Genomic DNA, 17,579 nt, shown 5'->3' with positions numbered 1-17,579 from the left:
CTTTTAGCCCTGTCTAAAGTGTTGTGTTTTTTTTTTTTAATCCTTCTGATGTATTTCGAAGGCTGTTCCAGCTGCAGGTACTGGATATTAGATGCGTTTTGATGCATCCTCTAAAGACTGGATTCTTCTTTAATGCTAGCCATTAGCACAGCTTGTTCTGAATGTTTATATTTCTTTTTGAAGCATTCTTTTCTAAAAGCCTCTATTTTAAGCCCAGGGAAAGAGTTGGTGGTTTCCAGCTCTTTGTTAATGGTCTCTGGTTTTAAAAAAAAGATTAACTTTTTTAGAGCAGTTTTAGATTCACAGCAAAATTAAGAGGTACAGATATTTCCCATAAACCCCTTACCCCCATAGATGCACAGCCTCCTCCACTATTAACATCCCCCCGCAGAGTGGTACTTTGTTACAGTGGATAGTCACCTAAAGTTCATAGTTCATCTTAGGGTTCACTCTTGGTGTATATTCTATGAGTCTGGACAAATGCGTAGTGACACGTATCTATCATTACAGCATCGTGCAGAGTATTTTCACTGCCCTACAAATCCTGGTCATTCTAATAGGTGTGTAGGGTATCACTGTTGTTTTTATTTGCATTTCTCTGATTTCATATGATGTGAAGCATATTTGGTTTTGAGGCATAACAAACAAAATTTGCTGATGATTGCTTGAGAGGAGGAGGTGAGCAAGAAGACAAGGAATTGAGGGTGATTGTTGATGTAAGAAACTAGAGCCCCACCCTAGCTGGTTTGGCTCAGTGGATAGAGCATCAGCCTGCAGACTGAAGGGTCCCAGGTTCCATTCCGGTCAAGGACACATGCCCAGGTTGTGGGCTCAATCCCCAGTAAAGGGGGTGCAGGAGGCAGCTGATCAATGAGTCGCTCATCATTGATGTTTCTACCTCTCCCTCTCCCTTCCTCTCTGAAATCAATAAAAATATATTTTAAAAAAAGAAAAAAAGAAACTAGAGCCCTGAGCTTGAGGGGCCTGGCGGGTGGGCCTGTGTGAGTTCCTTTTTGGACCTAGGAGTTCTGGGCTTCTGGACACCCATGTGCAGCAGTCCTGGGCAGTCCCCTTACACCCTGAAGACCTTTCGCCTTGTATTAAGTGACATGTACTGGGTGTAATTCCTCCCCCTTCTCCAAGCCATTTTTTAAAAAAATCACTTATTTTGTTTCTACCATCTATATATATAAAAGCCCAGCGACCCTTACGGCGGAACGACCAGAACAACTGGTCGCTATGATGCACACTGACCACCAGGGGGCAGATGCTCAATGCAGGAGCTGCCCCCTGGTGGTCAGTGTGCTCCCACAGCGGGGGCGCCACTCAGCCAGAAGCCGTGCAGCGGCGGTGGTGGGAGTCTCTCCCACCTCCACGGCAGTGCTAAGGAGCAGTGAGCCAAGTGGTAAGGAGCGAGCAGACGGGCAGTTAGAAGCAAGCAGAGAGGCAGTTAGGAGTGAGGGGTCCCGGGTTGTGAGAAGGCGCAGGCTGGGCTGCGGTCCCCCCCACCCGCCCCCCACGAATTTCGTACATCGGGCCTCTAGTTTCATTATAAAAATTTTTCAGCATACAGAAAACTGGAAGAATTTTACAGGGGAAAATGGTATAATGGGAGAAAAGAGACCAACCTCCTATGCAAAAAATTCCAAGTAATCGATGCTGTCAAGGAGGTGGAGTCCACCCCCCATCCTGGAGTGTATGATGCACACAGTGACACCGTCCTCAGCCAGGGCCGTGGTGCTGTGCACCTTCAGTGTGATACAATGACAACAGCATTTGATTTGTGTGGTCCTCTTCCCAAAACCCAGTCTCATTCTAATCATGAGCAAAACACCAGACAAATCCCAGCCACGGGGGCTTCTGCAATCTGCCTGACCAGTAGAGCTCAAACACATCAAAAGCAAGGCAAGCCTGAGAAACTCACAGCCAGAGGAGCCCATGGGGACATGATGAGTAAATGTCGTGTGGGGTCCTGGAACAGAAAAGGACATTAGGGAAAACTAAGGAAGTCTGAATAAAGTATAGACTTCATGGGTCCATTGATTATGACAAATGTACCAAACTAAGACGTCAATAATAGGAGAAATAGGCCTGGTTTATGGAAACTCTGTACTATCTTTTCAGTTTTTCTGCAAATCTAAAACTCTTCTAAAAAATAAAATAAAAACCCCACCACATCCTACCACCTACATTCTACCCGTCACATTTTATAATCTTTATCACACACCTGACTCTCTTTTTTTAAAAAAAACCTCTCTTGACTATCCACTCCTTTTGCTCAAAACAACACCCAGGAAGCCCCGGCACACAACACACACAGGGGCTCAGGTCCTTGGGTGCTTGTCACCTTCGTTTTACTCTCTATGAACGCCCTGACCCCAGGCTCAGTGGCTGCTAGAAACAAGGAGCTCTACTGCCACCCAGTGGACATTTTGAAGTAAAGCGTTGCATGCTGGACAAGCTGGAGGAGGGCCCTCAGCAGGGCTGGGAGTAGTCTGAGTTTAGGCTGCACATGAACCAGCCCCTTCTCCGGATCCCCCATCGCAATTCTTACCTAGATCTGGACTTTCCTAACTCTGCCCCAATTCCAAGCGGTGCAGTAATTTTGTATTTGCTAACCTTCTCCATCTAAGTCTACTACATGTTTCAAGAAAGTTTTTTTGGAAGGAGATAAATCATGAGGGAATTGGGCATTTTCCAGTTTTGATGACCATGAAGAGTAATTTCTGTGCAGAGGTGTGGCCTGTTCAGCTGCTTCTGAAAGAGTCTGAAGGCTTCAGCTGGCTGGGCATTGGGGAGTGGGGGACGGCGGCCTGGGCCTGGCCTCAGGCAGCAGAAGCTGTGGTCACGAGAGGCTTTGCTGTGCTGGGCCACACGGTACCTGTTGTCAGTCAGGCTTTGACGTGCATGTGCTTCCCGAGGGGGGTGGGGGGCAGCAGTGCTTTGCATCCCATGGCCTCCTCCATGTGGCTGACCACAGGCATGGCTGCTCATGCCTCTGGGTTAGAAGAAACCCAGCGAGCACATCTAGTTTGGGTTTCCCCGGAAGTAGAGCCTGGGACAAAGGTTTGAACACCAGTCATTTATTTGGGACTTGATCCCAGAAGCCCTGGTACAGTGTGAGATATGAGCCAGGGGAAGGAGTCAGATAAAAATATGCCATTAAACCATTCATGTGGTGTCCTTGGAGCTGTCTGCTGGCGAGCACCCCCAGCCGGGGTCCAGGACACCGGGGTGGGGGCTGCTTCTGGTGACACCAGCTGAGCATCTGGTGCCCTGGGTTGCAATAAGTAACTTTCAGAGGCAGAAGAGGGTGCCAAGGGGGTGGGATGGGGCACTGCTAGGTCCTCTTAGTGTGCTCACGTGATGGGGCTCAGCACCCAACCCCACTCATCCCCAGTGGATGCCAGCCCCAGGCAGGATGGACAGCCCAACGGCTGGGGAGAGCGCAGGACCACGCTGAGCACAAGGCGCTATATGGATTGAGTGGGGCCCTCATCGCCTCCACACAAGTGAGATTTTCAAAGATGGGGAGATGCACAGATCTTTGGGTATGTGGAGGAGTGTGCCAGGCAGCCACGGGGGTGGGGGGGGAGTTAGGGGGGAGCCCAGAGGGGCGGGAGCCAGCTGGGGAGCAGCCTTGTCTGGAAGCTTCCCCTGGGCTGGGCTGTGGCACTGTCCACCGCTCCAGCTGAATCTCCACCAAATGGAAGACCCAGCTACTGAAAACTAGAGCAGGACCGTGTTATTTCCATGGCACACCAAGTATTTAGGTGATAAAAATGTATTACCAAGAATGGGAGTTCTGATGAGCAAAAACTCATTTTGTAGAGAATATTGAAAAATATAAAGCTTTCCCCCACATCTCCACTGTCTTCCCGACCTGCACAGACACCTGGTGGTCCCCGGGAAGACCGAGATCCCCGACGGGCCAGACACCTGCCCTTGCCCGAGGACCACACAGGGACCAAACATGAGCAAGGTCATTGTCATGCCAGCTGTGGAGTGACTCGCCTTGTGCAGCCATCACCACCATCTCTGGTCAGCATGAACTGTGGGAGAAGTCCTTGCAACGTTGGAAGGCTTTGTCCCTATAAATTATGCCTTGGTGGTGGAGTGTGGGTTGACCAAAGTGAAGTGTTGGCAGGCGGAAGCTGATGGTCCTTTCTTGGTGGAGCTGAGGTGAGGTTTGTTCAGTCGCTGCTGAGGGAGGTCTTCTCCCAGGGCTGGTCTTGGGAGCCAACCAAGATCACTTTCAGATTGTAGAGTGTGTGTGTGGGGGGGGTCTTACCTTGCCCTTCCACCTTCTAGAAACCAGATGGCCAGAGAGGGGCGATCAGGCTCTGGAAGACGTGGTAAGGACACAGACATGGCCAGAACACCCTCTACAAATCCAGGAGAGCTGAAGGGGCAGTGTGTCCCGGGCCACTATCCTCTGAGAGGCACTTCTGGTGAAGTCCCAGGTGGGGTTACTCACCACCTTGGAGGGGCTCTAGCCCCAGAATGCACAAGCTGTGCGGCACTGCAGCCTCAGAGAGCTGCCGGTCACTGTCTTGTTGGATCCTCATAGACAAGGAAGGCAGAATAATAGCCACACATTACAGAGTGGCCCAAGCTGTTTCCGTGTTTTTGACAGAGGGGTGGGGGGGACACCCGACTGGTGACTGGTAGGAAGCAGAACCTATGCTAAGGCATGAAGACACCTCAGAGAGAGAAAGGGCAGTCACAAGTTCTGACCTCAGGGGACCCTGACATCTTTGGAGAACTACCTAGAAGAGATAACAAGTAGGATGTCATCCAGACATCTTGTGTGCTTGGCAAGAGCACACCCCTTGCCATCACCTGACAACGGGGTCCCACTCATGACAAGGGCGGAAAGAACTGAGGGTAGGTGGTGGCTCCATGGTCCAGGCAGCCCGAGGACACAGCTTCGCCCAGGTGCCATTGAACACTGCGTTGCTGTAGTCTCTCACCTCCATTGTAGCTTCACTCTAGCTACTTATAAACACTCTTGCCTAGGGCTTTAGTTTTACCTTAGAGCTGTGGTCGGCAAACTGCGGCTCGCGAGCCACATGTGGCTCTTTGGCCCCTTGAGTGTGGCTCTTCCCCAAAATACCACGGTCTTGGGTGAGTCTATTTTGAAGAAGTGGCGTTAGAAGAAGTTTAAGTTTAAAAAATTTGGCTCTCAAAAGAAATTTCAATTGTTGTACTGTTGATATTTGGCTCTGTTGACTGACGACTGCCTTAGAGTATTCAGAATAAAGGGTCACAGAAATGAAGAGAAAGGACCCCCCAAAACCACGGTGTCAAAGCGATGCTAATAGAAAGCCTAATGACATTTAACTGTGGAAGGAAGGGCGAGGCACTGTGAACCCTATACGGTAAGTGAAAATCACATTTGACAGCAAAAAGAAAACCCTGGGGGAAAAAAAGACAGAGGCACGTGTATGTTTGTTTCTGGTTCCAGTTTGTGGCAAAGCTGTCCTCATGTTTCCTGAGGGGGCTGTTCACAGCGACACGAATACAACGATCTGTATGACATCGTAAACATGCACAATGCTGTTTCTCCAAAATTTTATTTTAATTTAAATTACAGGGCCAGCCATAGTCTGATAAGAAATTACTTTTCATCAGGAGAAAGGAAATGCTCTCACGGCATTGTTAACAGGTGTATCCATCTCCACCTCTTTCTAAGGGTTAAAAATCACATGGAATAACTGACTTAGGTAAAATTAAACCTTTATAACACAAAGAGCAACACTTCCAGCATAACAGTTTTGGTAACATGAATATATTAAAAGGATCATAACTTCAAATGCAACTTTTCAACTTTGAATGTTTTCACATTTTTGTTTAAACTCAAACAAAAAACAAAAAGACCCAAATCTTAACTATGTCCAGATTCCAATGCGACGTACCACGTGGTGTTTTCTGACACACTGTCCTCCACGCTCTTGTGCTACGACGACATCACGGGGTGGAAGCTGCTTGTCGTTTCCAGTTCTCAGAACCAGCTTGGCAGGAAACCTTCCTTCCACCCGGTGTAATTACTGCTCTCCCTGAAGCCTGACACCCAGCACTGGACACAGAACCAGGAGGCTTCACGGCCAGGTCTGCTTTCCCGAACGTCTTGATATTTTCAAATCAAGAAGCTTGGATCACTTCCCCTACTTCCAATGGAAAAACATGAATGATTTTACACAGATTTTGGTAAAGACAGCCTCAGGAAAACCAATGCCGACTGCCATTTAATTAAACAGGATAAAATACATCTATATTTTCTGGAGCTATTTTCCTAACTGGTGTTCCTAGAAGGAGGTCTTGCAACCTGCTAAAGCATCACTTGGGAGTTTCTTTTTACTGGCCGATAAATAATTCAATTAGTAAGAGAGGCTAGCAAAGAATAATCATGTAAATTTCTTAGTCAGCCACAGCCATGCTGAATTCAAACTGGCAATCTCTGATTGTAAGTTGTTAGTTGTGATCTTTGTATCACTAAGATGAACAAATACCATTCTAATAACTTTACATAGATACATCCTAGGAGTCGCTGCTCTGCCGTGGTCACAGTAGCAAAAAAGTGGTGCAAAATCAGTTACTTTATAAATACTGATAATTTGCAGCATTAAGGAATAGGACATTAAAAAAAATAAATTTCCCCACAGGACACCTGTGACGAGGAACTCTTCTTTTCCTAAGAGAAGCTGAAGTTTAATGATTCAGTTCCACAACTGCTGTACTGGATTACTTACTCTAAAGAAGAAAAGGTGCTCTACTGGGGTTTTCCACACAGAGAATCAGCGCTAATTGATCATAAACAGTATCATCCATAGATCGAGGAAACTCATTCTAAATGAATAAGGCCAGTACTATGCAGGAAAGAAGGCTGACTGAGTTCCAAGTCTGTATTATACCCTATTGATGGCACCCCACTAGATAACTGAATACAAAGGATTGGTTTACTTTTGTCTTTTAATGCTGTGATACTTAACTGTTAAATCAGCATTTTCATGTGATCTGAAGTATTTCAATTACATATGAGCATTCATTTTTTTTTTGCAAAGATTCAATATTAGGTAATAGTTACATACTAATACAATAACATTCCTCTGCTGTACAAATTAAATCATTTAAAAGAAATGAGCATTCTAAGAATTATATACAAAAGAAACCTGTAAGCATTGCTGAAATGAAATGTGAGGTGTCGTTGCTAGCTCTACTGTTTGAAAAGACCTTCCAAAAGGGAAATTAACAAATACCTTCCAACATATCCAGGTTTACAAGTCTCAAGAAAATCAAATGTCAAAAAATTCTAGAAAGCCGTGAAAAGCATATATACATTTTCCTTATGAAGCGTCACACTTTTAAGAAGTTGCTAAGTTTCAGTATCAATTTATTCGCACGTCAACTTTAACCACCCCAAAAGCTCACATCGTGGGTACAGTTCCCCTGATTCCAAATACAGCGCTGCACGATCTTCCTGTAGTGAAGGCAGACAATCTCACCAAGAATCCACGCCCAGCTCTTTAACATAAGTGCAAACCTGCAGGTTTAATCTGACCCCATCATGCCTTCCGCCCCTCCGTCACACTATCACCCCTACATTCGCCCTCACGAACCTAGCCATGTTCAGAACTCTACAGCAAACAGGGTCTCTGAATTCTGAAATGACACAAAGATCAAGAGAAAGTCCACGTGTGCTCTAGTGTGCAAGAAAGCAGCAGCTACGTTCTCCAAGATGGACTAAAAAAACAAAACAAGATAAAATGAAAAACCGTTCACTTAACAGCAGACTAGCATAATGTTCCTCATGAATCGGTGAGAGTGCCTGATGCTGACGAGCTAACAGCAGGTGCTGGGTTTGGATTTAATATTTTGGATGTTTATGGGGAGTTAGGCTTCTTGCTGAGCTGGTCTCTTCAAGTCCCTGATCTGTTTAACTAAATAGGTCTTCTCGTCATTAAACTGCTCGTCCTCGGTCCTGTCGTTCTGAAACTTGCTGAGGAACTCTATGAGTTTGGTCTGGTTCTTGAGGAGGATGTCTAGGATGGGCTGTGTCTTGTTAGGGTTGGCAACAAACACCTGCCGGAGAGAAATCTGCATCAGCTACAGGAAAGAAGGAGGCAGGACACATCCAGAACTTCCCTCCCTGGACACATGAAGTTGGGATAACTAGGTGAGAGGTTTGTGCTTCAGGATATCTTATTTCACAATTTGAAAATTAAAAAAAGATTTACATGCTTTAGTACAAAGAGGATTGGTACTTTCCCTCATGCTCTGAAACTCAGTAGTTAGTATTAAAATATAGATGCTGATTTTAGGATAACATTTGCACAAAAGGTCAAAATGAATTTTGAGGTTAAATCCTCCACAAAAACCATTAAAATATGGGTTACCCCTTAACTTTGTGATTAATAATTTTCTATGACAAAGACAAATGGCACTCCTCTGTAAATAAACTTATTCTGTTCCCAAATTGAAATGTTTACCCTGTTTCTGGGTCTATTTTTCTGTTTAAATGTTGTACCACACAAAACATGAAAATTAACTGAACTGAATTGTATAACTTAGATTAACAAAGTGAGGCTAATACTATTTTAGAAATTTGTAAACGAAATGAGATTGACAATGTCAGAAGAAAATATTGTTTGTGGTTTTAGTACTCTACCTTAAAAACGTGAAAGGCCTCAAACTGGATGTTACGACTTTTGTCTCGTAGAAGATTCATCATTAATTTGAGGTTCTCAGGTTTACTGATGTATTTTGTCATAATTGTGAAGTTGTGTCTGTCTAATAATAGTTCACCGAGAAGCTGAGAAGACATTTAAGAATCACTCTACATTATCATTAAGATTCTAAGGAAAATCAAAGTCTGAAAAATAATTCATTTAATAATCATCATTATTAAGTACAGTATCATTAGGCCCCCCCAAAGACCGATGAAGTGAACAACTATGACCTAAAAGCTATGGAGTACCTACTCTCCGCAACTCCAACACCCACCTTTCCCTTGGGCATTTAAACCTATGGTGAGTCTGACACTGCTCTCTGAAGAGAATATTCAGGCACATTTGGCCCCCAATTTAAGATTGTCGGAGCCTGCCTACTCTTTAAACAGCATTTGCGTTATCTCACTAAAACGAAACTATTGAAGAAAATGTTTAGAAGAAAAGTTCTTGATAATTCCTATTAACTAACCACAAACCTTAGCTTAACTAAAAATTAATCTTTTTATTTTTAAATTTTATTTATTTGGATTTCATAGGACAAAGGATCATGTCTGAAGTTTTCCATACACTAACTTCTACACATGCCAAAGTTATCACATCTGATTCAGAAAGGCTGATAAAAATGAAAACTTTTCTGTTCCTTCTTCAGCCAAATATCCCGAAGATACTCCATTTCTTCCTTAGTGACTCCTCATCACTAATAACATCAATTAAGCAGAAAAGAAACCTGTGCCTTTGGGGCTTACTGAATTCACAGAGGTTGGTTATACCTTATCAGTCCTTAATTTTTCAATTGTTGTTGCTTATTCTAGATTTTCTTTGGCAGCCACCTCTTCATGCCATCAGTGCCCACATCTAGTGCAGATCGAGTGTGTGGTGGTGTGGCCTGCAGTCGGGGAGGGCCAAGCTGTGGCCTTTGTGGACAGAGGCAGAAGCAGAGTGGGGGAGGGGCTAGTCCTGGCACCACCAGCCTGGTTTCAAGTCCTGCTTCCCTGCTTCATATCCTATTTTGATACGGAGCAGCCAAACCCATCTATGGTCCACAGTCTCACTGCTCACTCCGGCTCCTCCCCTCACATAGCAAGTCCCTGCCATTAAGGTTGCATCCTGGGGAGATAACATCTGCAGTGTCTTCATCTAACTGACATGATTCTAAGTTTAAAAAATATGTTTCAAAATCTAAAACACTGCATTGCTAAGAAATAAAGTCCTCTTCAAAATTCTGTGTATTGCATTTGGGATCTCTAACTTACAGGGAGGTGGGAAGGAGCCCTGTGTGGACCTCTGCTGAACCCCGCCCCTTTCCACAAAAATTCTGACCATGGACAAACATTTTCCTCTAACGGTCTAAGACCCACATACTAGCATAACCCCCTTTCCCCAAATCCATGAAGAGAAGTGAACTACATAAAATAAATAACCATCATACCTTGAGTGACTGTCTTTTTGTCACATAATTTTCTGAATGAAGTAACTTCTCATACTCACTGAAGAACTAAGACAAAAAACACATATCAGAGTTATTTATTTATTTGCTTTTTGAAGACGGGTAGATGTCAGAAAGTATGAGTGGAAGCTTCTAACACCGCGAAGGTCAATCACTGCCCAAGCTCGCCTCCGTCAGTCTGTTCCACACCCTTCCTCTGAGGCACTCAGGGACGCTCAGGGTGATACCTGCTGAATACCTCTGTGAAGAGGGCTCCTGAGACTGATCCCCTCCCAGCTCTAGACAGGCCCATATATAGCTTAAATCTGGTCCTCTTCTGTCACCCAAACTCCATATTCACGAAACAACTCCCTTCCCCCAACCGTTTCCTCACTGTTGAGTCAACTATCATTTCTTGGTGTTATATTAGCAAATTCATATTTGTTACAGAGGAGAACTCAACTAGTCCAAAGCATAAACACAAAGAAAAGTTACCTGTTCTTTCAACGCATCAAGGAGAGAAAATAATTAAGAACAGAAGAGAGGAAACTCATACTGTGTTATATTGGAAGAGGTCCTACAGAATGTAGGCTTGGGCTCAAACTTGAATAATGGGAGGAATTTCACTTAGAAATGGGGGGAGGAAAGGATTCTTAGAGGATATAAAAGGAAGGTCACAGCATGAGTAGAGACCTGGAAAATGCAAAATGCTACAGATTTAGGAACTGACACATGTCCACTAGAATCATGTACAAATCTCAGGGGACTCTATTACTAGGAAGTCTGACATCCATTGACCTCACTGCTGGGCTATCCAATGTCCTCACTTTAGAAGTAAGGACGGACTTCTGAGTCCCCGCGTGGTAATGGCCTTGGTGGTGACAGCTGTCAGCTGCTAAGCAGGGGCAGAACCGGGTCCTGCCTCTAGGCAAGAGCTCATCTCACCCTATCAGGTGCCACCTCCTTTTCTCTCTATTTAGCAGCACAAATGGAAGGGAGAGTTAAGAAGTCAAATAATATTTTTCTTTTATCTCAACTATGTATTATTATTCAGCACCAAAGTGCTTTACTTTCCTCTTCCTAAATCAAGAAAAGATCCAAATGGCAGAGTGTCAATCAAACAGATAAAGTCTGCTTCTGAGCAGGTAACGCGCTATACCTGGTTTCAGCAGAGAAATGGTTATGGCACTACCTTAAAACTTTACATTTGCAAAATAAACAGTCTGGTACAAAATCTAATTTAACCTTTCATTTCTGGCAATAAAACTTATAATTTGTTATTATAAAATAGTACTTCATATACTTACTCTATCATAATGTTGTTCCAAAAATTCTGCACTGAGCAACTTATGTCTTGTAAGCAAATCCTAGAAAAAGGAAATATATTGTTAAAAGTTGTTCTCGCATTCAGGTTCTTTTAGAAAAAAGAATCCTAAAATATTCCACGCCATTTTACCTAATAAAAACTGTTGTTAAAATTACTATACTTAAATTGAGCATGAATTGTATTGAGGACATTGATTTTGTATGAGTAAATAAAATCAATAATCTGAAATTGTGATTTTAATGATTATGATTAGTCACACATCTATAGCTCTTAGCAGGAAAAATTTAAAAACAAACATATAAGGCAATGGAAATATATGTTCAAAGAAAGAGAATAAAGAATTGAAGTGAAATAAAAAACTGTAATAAAATGTCAAATTGAAACTGCTCCTGGTGGAGAAAAAGGAAATTTCTTTAATTAGAAGTATTGGAGGTTCCATTTCCTTCCTCCTGAATTCAATTGCATTCAGTTTCATAACTAATGTAACCTTTTGCAGAGGTAAAATGTTTTTGAAAAGCCCTGTCATTTTAGAAACATCAGCTCCTAAGTACGCAGAATAACACTGCAGGAATGTAGGAACAAAAATCAGTAAGACCTTGAGTCTAACTGTGCATTACTATAAAACAGAGCTTAGGTCTCACCCCACGGGTTTCCCTGGAAACAAGTCAAGGATCATTCATTCAGAAAATATCTGCAATGTGCCAGGTAACGTTCTAGGTGCTAGGGTTACAAAGAAGGAAGATGTGGTTCCTGCCTCCAAGGACCTGGAAGTTAGCAATGATTAGCCTTGTTCTCACCAGGTTGTGTGTGTGTGGGGGGGGGAGGGGGGGTAAGAGGGTAGGGGTAGGGAACATGTGACAGCAGGAATGGCCAGTCAATATTTGGGTCAATCAATGAATTACATTCCTTTAGAGCCCCCTACTGGAGAGGTTGGTGCCAATAATCTCCTTCTCACAACCAACTTTCCTTAACTTGTATTCTTTGCTATTTATGTTTGAGTTACCAAGGGTACATTAAACTAGAGTTTCCTAAGTACATCCAAGTGCCATGGAAATGGGAAAGCTCTGAGAAATGTTCCACGGTCAAGCTGACATGGAAAGCACTACAGCTCTGGTTGCTTCATGGGGCTCCATCTGGCAGCAGGAGATACTGCAGGGAACTCTCTGTCGCCTGCTTTGTCAGCACCCTTCCCTGAAAGGCCTCCATGGCACAGGCTTGCCCCTCTCTAGGTACCTACTACCTTCGGAGCTCCACTTGTCACTTCCACAGGGAGCTCTTCCAGACTGGCCACCAGCATGCAAGCATGGTCACAGGTATGGCTGGTCATCTGTGAGATGACCTGATGAATGTTTCGTGCCAGACTGCACATTCTGTTAACAAGGCTCGTGCCAGACTGCATATTCTGTAAACACAAGGCTCATGTCTGTTTTAAATCTTTAAATTCCCCAGCACCTATGCAGTGCCCAGCACATAGTAAGAGCTTAATATTTAATAAATGAATGAACCAACATCAGCACATAGTAAGCTTAATATTTAATAAATGAATGAACCAACATCAGTGAACATATTTGGGAAAATGTCACACTAACCAAGGTTCAAAGTAAGCTTGTTAAGAAGGCTTCTAATTCCACCCCAAAGATTTACAGGTGTTTAAACTGCTGGATAGGTTGTGTACTGTATGATCAGGAAAGACCTACCCAATTTATTCTAAATCCCCTTTAGGGAATAAACAGGCAAAACAGAAACCCTGGAGCTTATTTGAGTACCTCAAGAGTTTGGTAAGAAATGCTATGAGGTACCCAGATAGAGAAGGAGAGATGGCAGGGATAGAAGAACTGATATTATCTCAGTCTATCATGGGGCCAGATGTAAGGGAGAGAGGAACATGAGAACGTTAAGGGCATATACCAACCATGCTTGTTAGGATCACTTCCCTCCTTCTAACATGCTACTGTGGTCTGTTTATGGTGGTCTCCCCTGTGTAAGAGCCTCAAGGGTTAGGGGGTCTGTCTGTATGGCTCACTGCTGAACCCCACACCTATAGAACAGCACCCTATACAGGGCAGGCGCTGAGAGGCTTGTGGAATGAACTGAACAAACATACGAATAAGTGAATTAAGGGATTAATGAGTCAGGATCTGTGTGAGACTGGATGTCATTCCGGAGGCCAGTATGAGGAAGTACAGCAAAAGAAGCCCAATGCTTACTGCTCGGTCATAATCTGATCACGGAGAAGGCCAGAGGAGGGGGTCTGAGAAACAGTGGCTCTCACTTGGGGCTGGGTTCTTAGGAACAGGCAGGTAGAAAGTATTGCTCTAAAAAGCAAAGGCCTTGATTTGACTGCAGGTCCGAGTACGGGGACTATTTGCTCTGAGGCTGTATCTCAAGTCGGAGCATGAGGCTCATAGTGGAGCCACACATGAAAAGGGGGACTGCCCACATCTCCCCATTTAGGGGAGTCTCCTTGTTATCATCTCGTTTAAAGAGAACATGAAACTCAGGAAACCATTGCCAATTTAGGAATCAAATTTCAATGGCCTTGGTAAGAGAGAGAAAAGGGGTGTGCTGAGACTACTGAAGTAGGAGCTGGGCCCAGGGCCCCAAAGAATGAAAGCCCTTGTTAAGAAAGGCCATGACAGGGCAGGGCCTGGAGGGGACAGTAAAACATTAGTGGGAAAGGAGCAGTGCTGAGAGCCAAGCCCTTTTACTAAGCTGGGAAACGAGGAGATGGGGACTTAGGTTGTGCCACTGTCTACTGAGAGACGAAGAAGAACCTTACCTTAGGACTACAGCCAAGAGCTATGGATAGCCCAAACCAGGGTGTGGGGAAAGAAACCAACAGAGTAGAAGATGAAGAGAAATGGTTATGAGGTCAGTATCTGCTCAGTAACCTGCAAAGTTTATAGGTGCTTGTGGTCCCAGACATGCAGAGTTGCTAGGTTGGCCAGCAGGGGGGGTAAAGAAAAAGACTTCTCATTTCCCACCTACCTAAATTCCAGTACATTTAAGGCCTTGGTTTAACTTGGGAGAAAGGTCAGGAATCATCTCCCAAGTCCAGCAGTTTAAGCAGCCAGCTTTTAGAGTAGGTTGAATTTAAAGATTCCTAAAAAGTATGTAAGTTTGGGCCCCAAATATCATGTGACAAAGACAGCCCTGGAATCCAGGAAGAAATGCTAAGGCAGGGGCTGATTTTCAGAGCAAGGCACTTGGCTCAATTCCCTGTCTCATGCTTGAATATGTATGCCCAAGGACACAAAACTCAATTCTTCTAACTGTATGGTTCACCTCTGGAGCTCTCAGAGTTAGAATGTTTTTTCTGTGCTGAGAGTCAAAGCCTATGCCCCAGCTACTTCCAGAAACAGGTTCAATCCATTTTCCAGAGAACCCCACTTCAAACACAGCAGTGCTCTCATGGCAAATCCCTACCGAGTCTTCTCTTCTTCAGGCTAAATAGTCCAGTTCCTTTAACCACTCCTCGAATGACAGGTTCTGAGTCCCCCTCACCATCTAATGTCTTCTGAAAGTCATCTATTTGTCTATGTGCCTCTTAAAGTGTAGCGCCTGGAATGGAACACATTTATGTGCTGTTACCTGGTAAGCTTATAGTGGGGTGAGACCATCAACAGCTCCTTAAGTGACACACTTTGTGCTCACATGTAGCTCTGGGGCAGCATCATCAAACTGCCAATTTTAATGGACAAATTCAGAATTTTGTTTACTCATAGTGGGCTCTGTAGTCAGACTGCCTGGGTTCAAATTCTGGCTTGCCCATGTATTGTCTGACTTTACTCAGCATTTCTATGCTTCAGTGTCCTTATCTGTAAAGGAGATGATAACACTTCCTTCATAGGATTGTTTGAATATGATAAGAACTTACCTATATTTTAGTAACTATTACAGTTGGCATTAACTATTATTATCATGCCTATTCCCCCATCCCATATTTATATGGTTGGGTCCTCAAGTAGACGACTTTGGTTATCTATAATTAACTTTATCCTGTAATATTCTGGCCTCTCTGGATTTATGAAGCCTTATTTAGGCTCACTGTTACTTATCTTGCCCTTAATGGCTGTCACTGACACATTTGGTAAGTATGCCTTGTCACCCTCTATCCAAGTCATTAATAATGTTCGACTTGGCCGAGCAGAGATCCATTAGAGTCTCTCTCCAGGGTGATGGTGATCCATTTTCCAGCACCTTATGGATATAGCATTTAATTAGTTGCAAATCACCATACTGAAACTCCCTCCATCTAGCTCCTAATCTTTTTATTGTTTCCATGAAAATAGGTCTGTATAATTATTTGACATCCAGTATATCCTCGTCATAAAGGAATCCTACTAGCTACTATTTACAGCACACATACTGTGTGAGGCCACAATAACCTGACACACTAGTATTATTAGCCACATTTTAGCAGATGAAGACACAGGTGCAATCAGCAGCAGAGCTGGGAATTGAACCCAGGCAGCCATGTCTTTAGGCCCCTGATCTACTGGCATCAATGAGATTAGTATGACTGAACTTACTCTTAGTGAATCCATGCTGGCTGTGGGCACTCGGTTTCCTTTCCAAAATGCTCAGATATCATCTCTTTAGAAATACTTTCTAGAACCTTACACAGGTATACCATCAAGCTCCAAGCTCCACCAGCCTCTCTGGGGAATCTACCTTCTTTTACTCTGGAAAATTGGAAATATATTTGTTGGCCTTCTGATGCCCCTCCCAATCTCCTAATTCCTTAAAAATAATCACTAACAAATACTTGGCCACTGATTTAACTATCTCAGTACCTGTTCATTTGAGCTACAAATCTTGGACACATTTAGAGCAGGTAGTTTTAATTTCCTTTTAAGACTTGGCCCACTTCCAAGGGCTTTAAATCCAGAGTTATGGATGAGCTGCATTTACTGGAAAGTTTTTGTGTGCAGACTGCATTTTCGGGAAGTTGCTCTGGTCACATTCTCAAAGGAGAGCATGAACCATGGATCTGTTCTCCTTCTCCTTATGAAAGTATTCTCTGCAAAGAGGACACGAGTAAACTGGGAGAGAGGCAGGTCCCTTCCCTCCGCCAGCACCTGTGGAGTGAGGCTGAGACTGGCCCTTGCCTGACTCAGGTGGAGTTTCTTTTAGGCAGGGGTGGGGAGGTAGCTTTGGTCTATTTCTCTTTCTCTTGTCTTGATTTTGGCCTCTTTTTCATTTCTTGGAGAGCTCTCTTTAATGAGCTCTCCACTGTCCTTGCAACCAGCAGCAGCTGAGATACAGAATCCAAGCCAGCTTCTCCATGCTTTCTCCTCTGGAGCTCATCCTTAGATACCTCTGTTATTTTTTAAAGTTTCCCTTCTTCCGGTAAGGACTACCACCTGACTCTGCCCAGTCTTTCCCTCTGTGGCTACCATGACCTGACCTGATAGGTTGCTTTACAACAGTGACTCCATCACCTCGGTATGAATTTAATTCAAAGAAGCAGCCCTAACTGAGATAAAATAATCAGTAAGGCCAATCAAAATTTTGTCAGACACTGGGAATCACATTTCTGGCATATAATTAGCACATTTCTCTCACCTCTTGGTCAATTTTGCCATCTGTGCCAGGAGCATGCCATTCATGTCCTCCTTGGTCCGGCGGTCTGGCTGCATTCTCCCACACCACTGCCGCCCTCTCCTCCTCTCTGCTTACCAGAGTGTCTCCTCATGTTGACACATGATGCTACTACACCTCCCTTCATAAGGGTCTGCTGCTTTTAAGTGGGGCATTCCCTCCATCCTAAGCAAGAGTCCTACCACACCAAGGGCGGTGGAACTAAGCATCACATTTACCATTCTATGCTATCATCTGAAATGAATTTCATTTTGCTTTGTACACTGACAGAAATAGCTGAGGTCTTACCTAAGGCTTCTGATACCCTTTCTAATGGCTTCGGGAAAATAAATTCCTAGACCTTTCACACTATTATTTTATTCTCATTCAATGTGAAACCCTAGTGGCCAGGGTGCTAGGCTTTCATCCTATTTGAGGGACATATTTTACCCAGAAACCGAGGACTGTGCTCACCTCAGGCACTCTTTATAATCATAAAACTGAACATTACAAG

General features: G+C 43.9%; 1 protein-coding gene across 1 annotated transcript in view; it reads right to left on the bottom strand.

Moving 5' to 3' along the window:
* Positions 1-5,560: 5,560 nt before the first annotated feature.
* The window catches only part of CAB39 (calcium binding protein 39), a 77,454-nt gene continuing 65,435 nt past the window's right edge, over positions 5,561-17,579 (bottom strand). Inside the window, exons 6-9 of the mRNA XM_080667733.1 lie at positions 11,463-11,522; positions 10,159-10,224; positions 8,669-8,812; positions 5,561-8,082 (exon numbers count right to left, since the gene is read on the bottom strand). Coding sequence (XP_080523859.1) covers positions 7,894-8,082; positions 8,669-8,812; positions 10,159-10,224; positions 11,463-11,522 — 459 coding nt within the window. The 3' untranslated portion in view covers positions 5,561-7,893. The remainder of the gene's footprint in view (positions 8,083-8,668; positions 8,813-10,158; positions 10,225-11,462; positions 11,523-17,579) is intronic.

The sequence above is a fragment of the Plecotus auritus genome (genome assembly GCF_963455305.1).
Source record: "Plecotus auritus genome assembly, chromosome: 5".
NCBI lineage: Eukaryota > Metazoa > Chordata > Mammalia > Chiroptera > Vespertilionidae > Plecotus > Plecotus auritus.
This window is presented reverse-complemented; position numbering and strand designations above follow the sequence as displayed.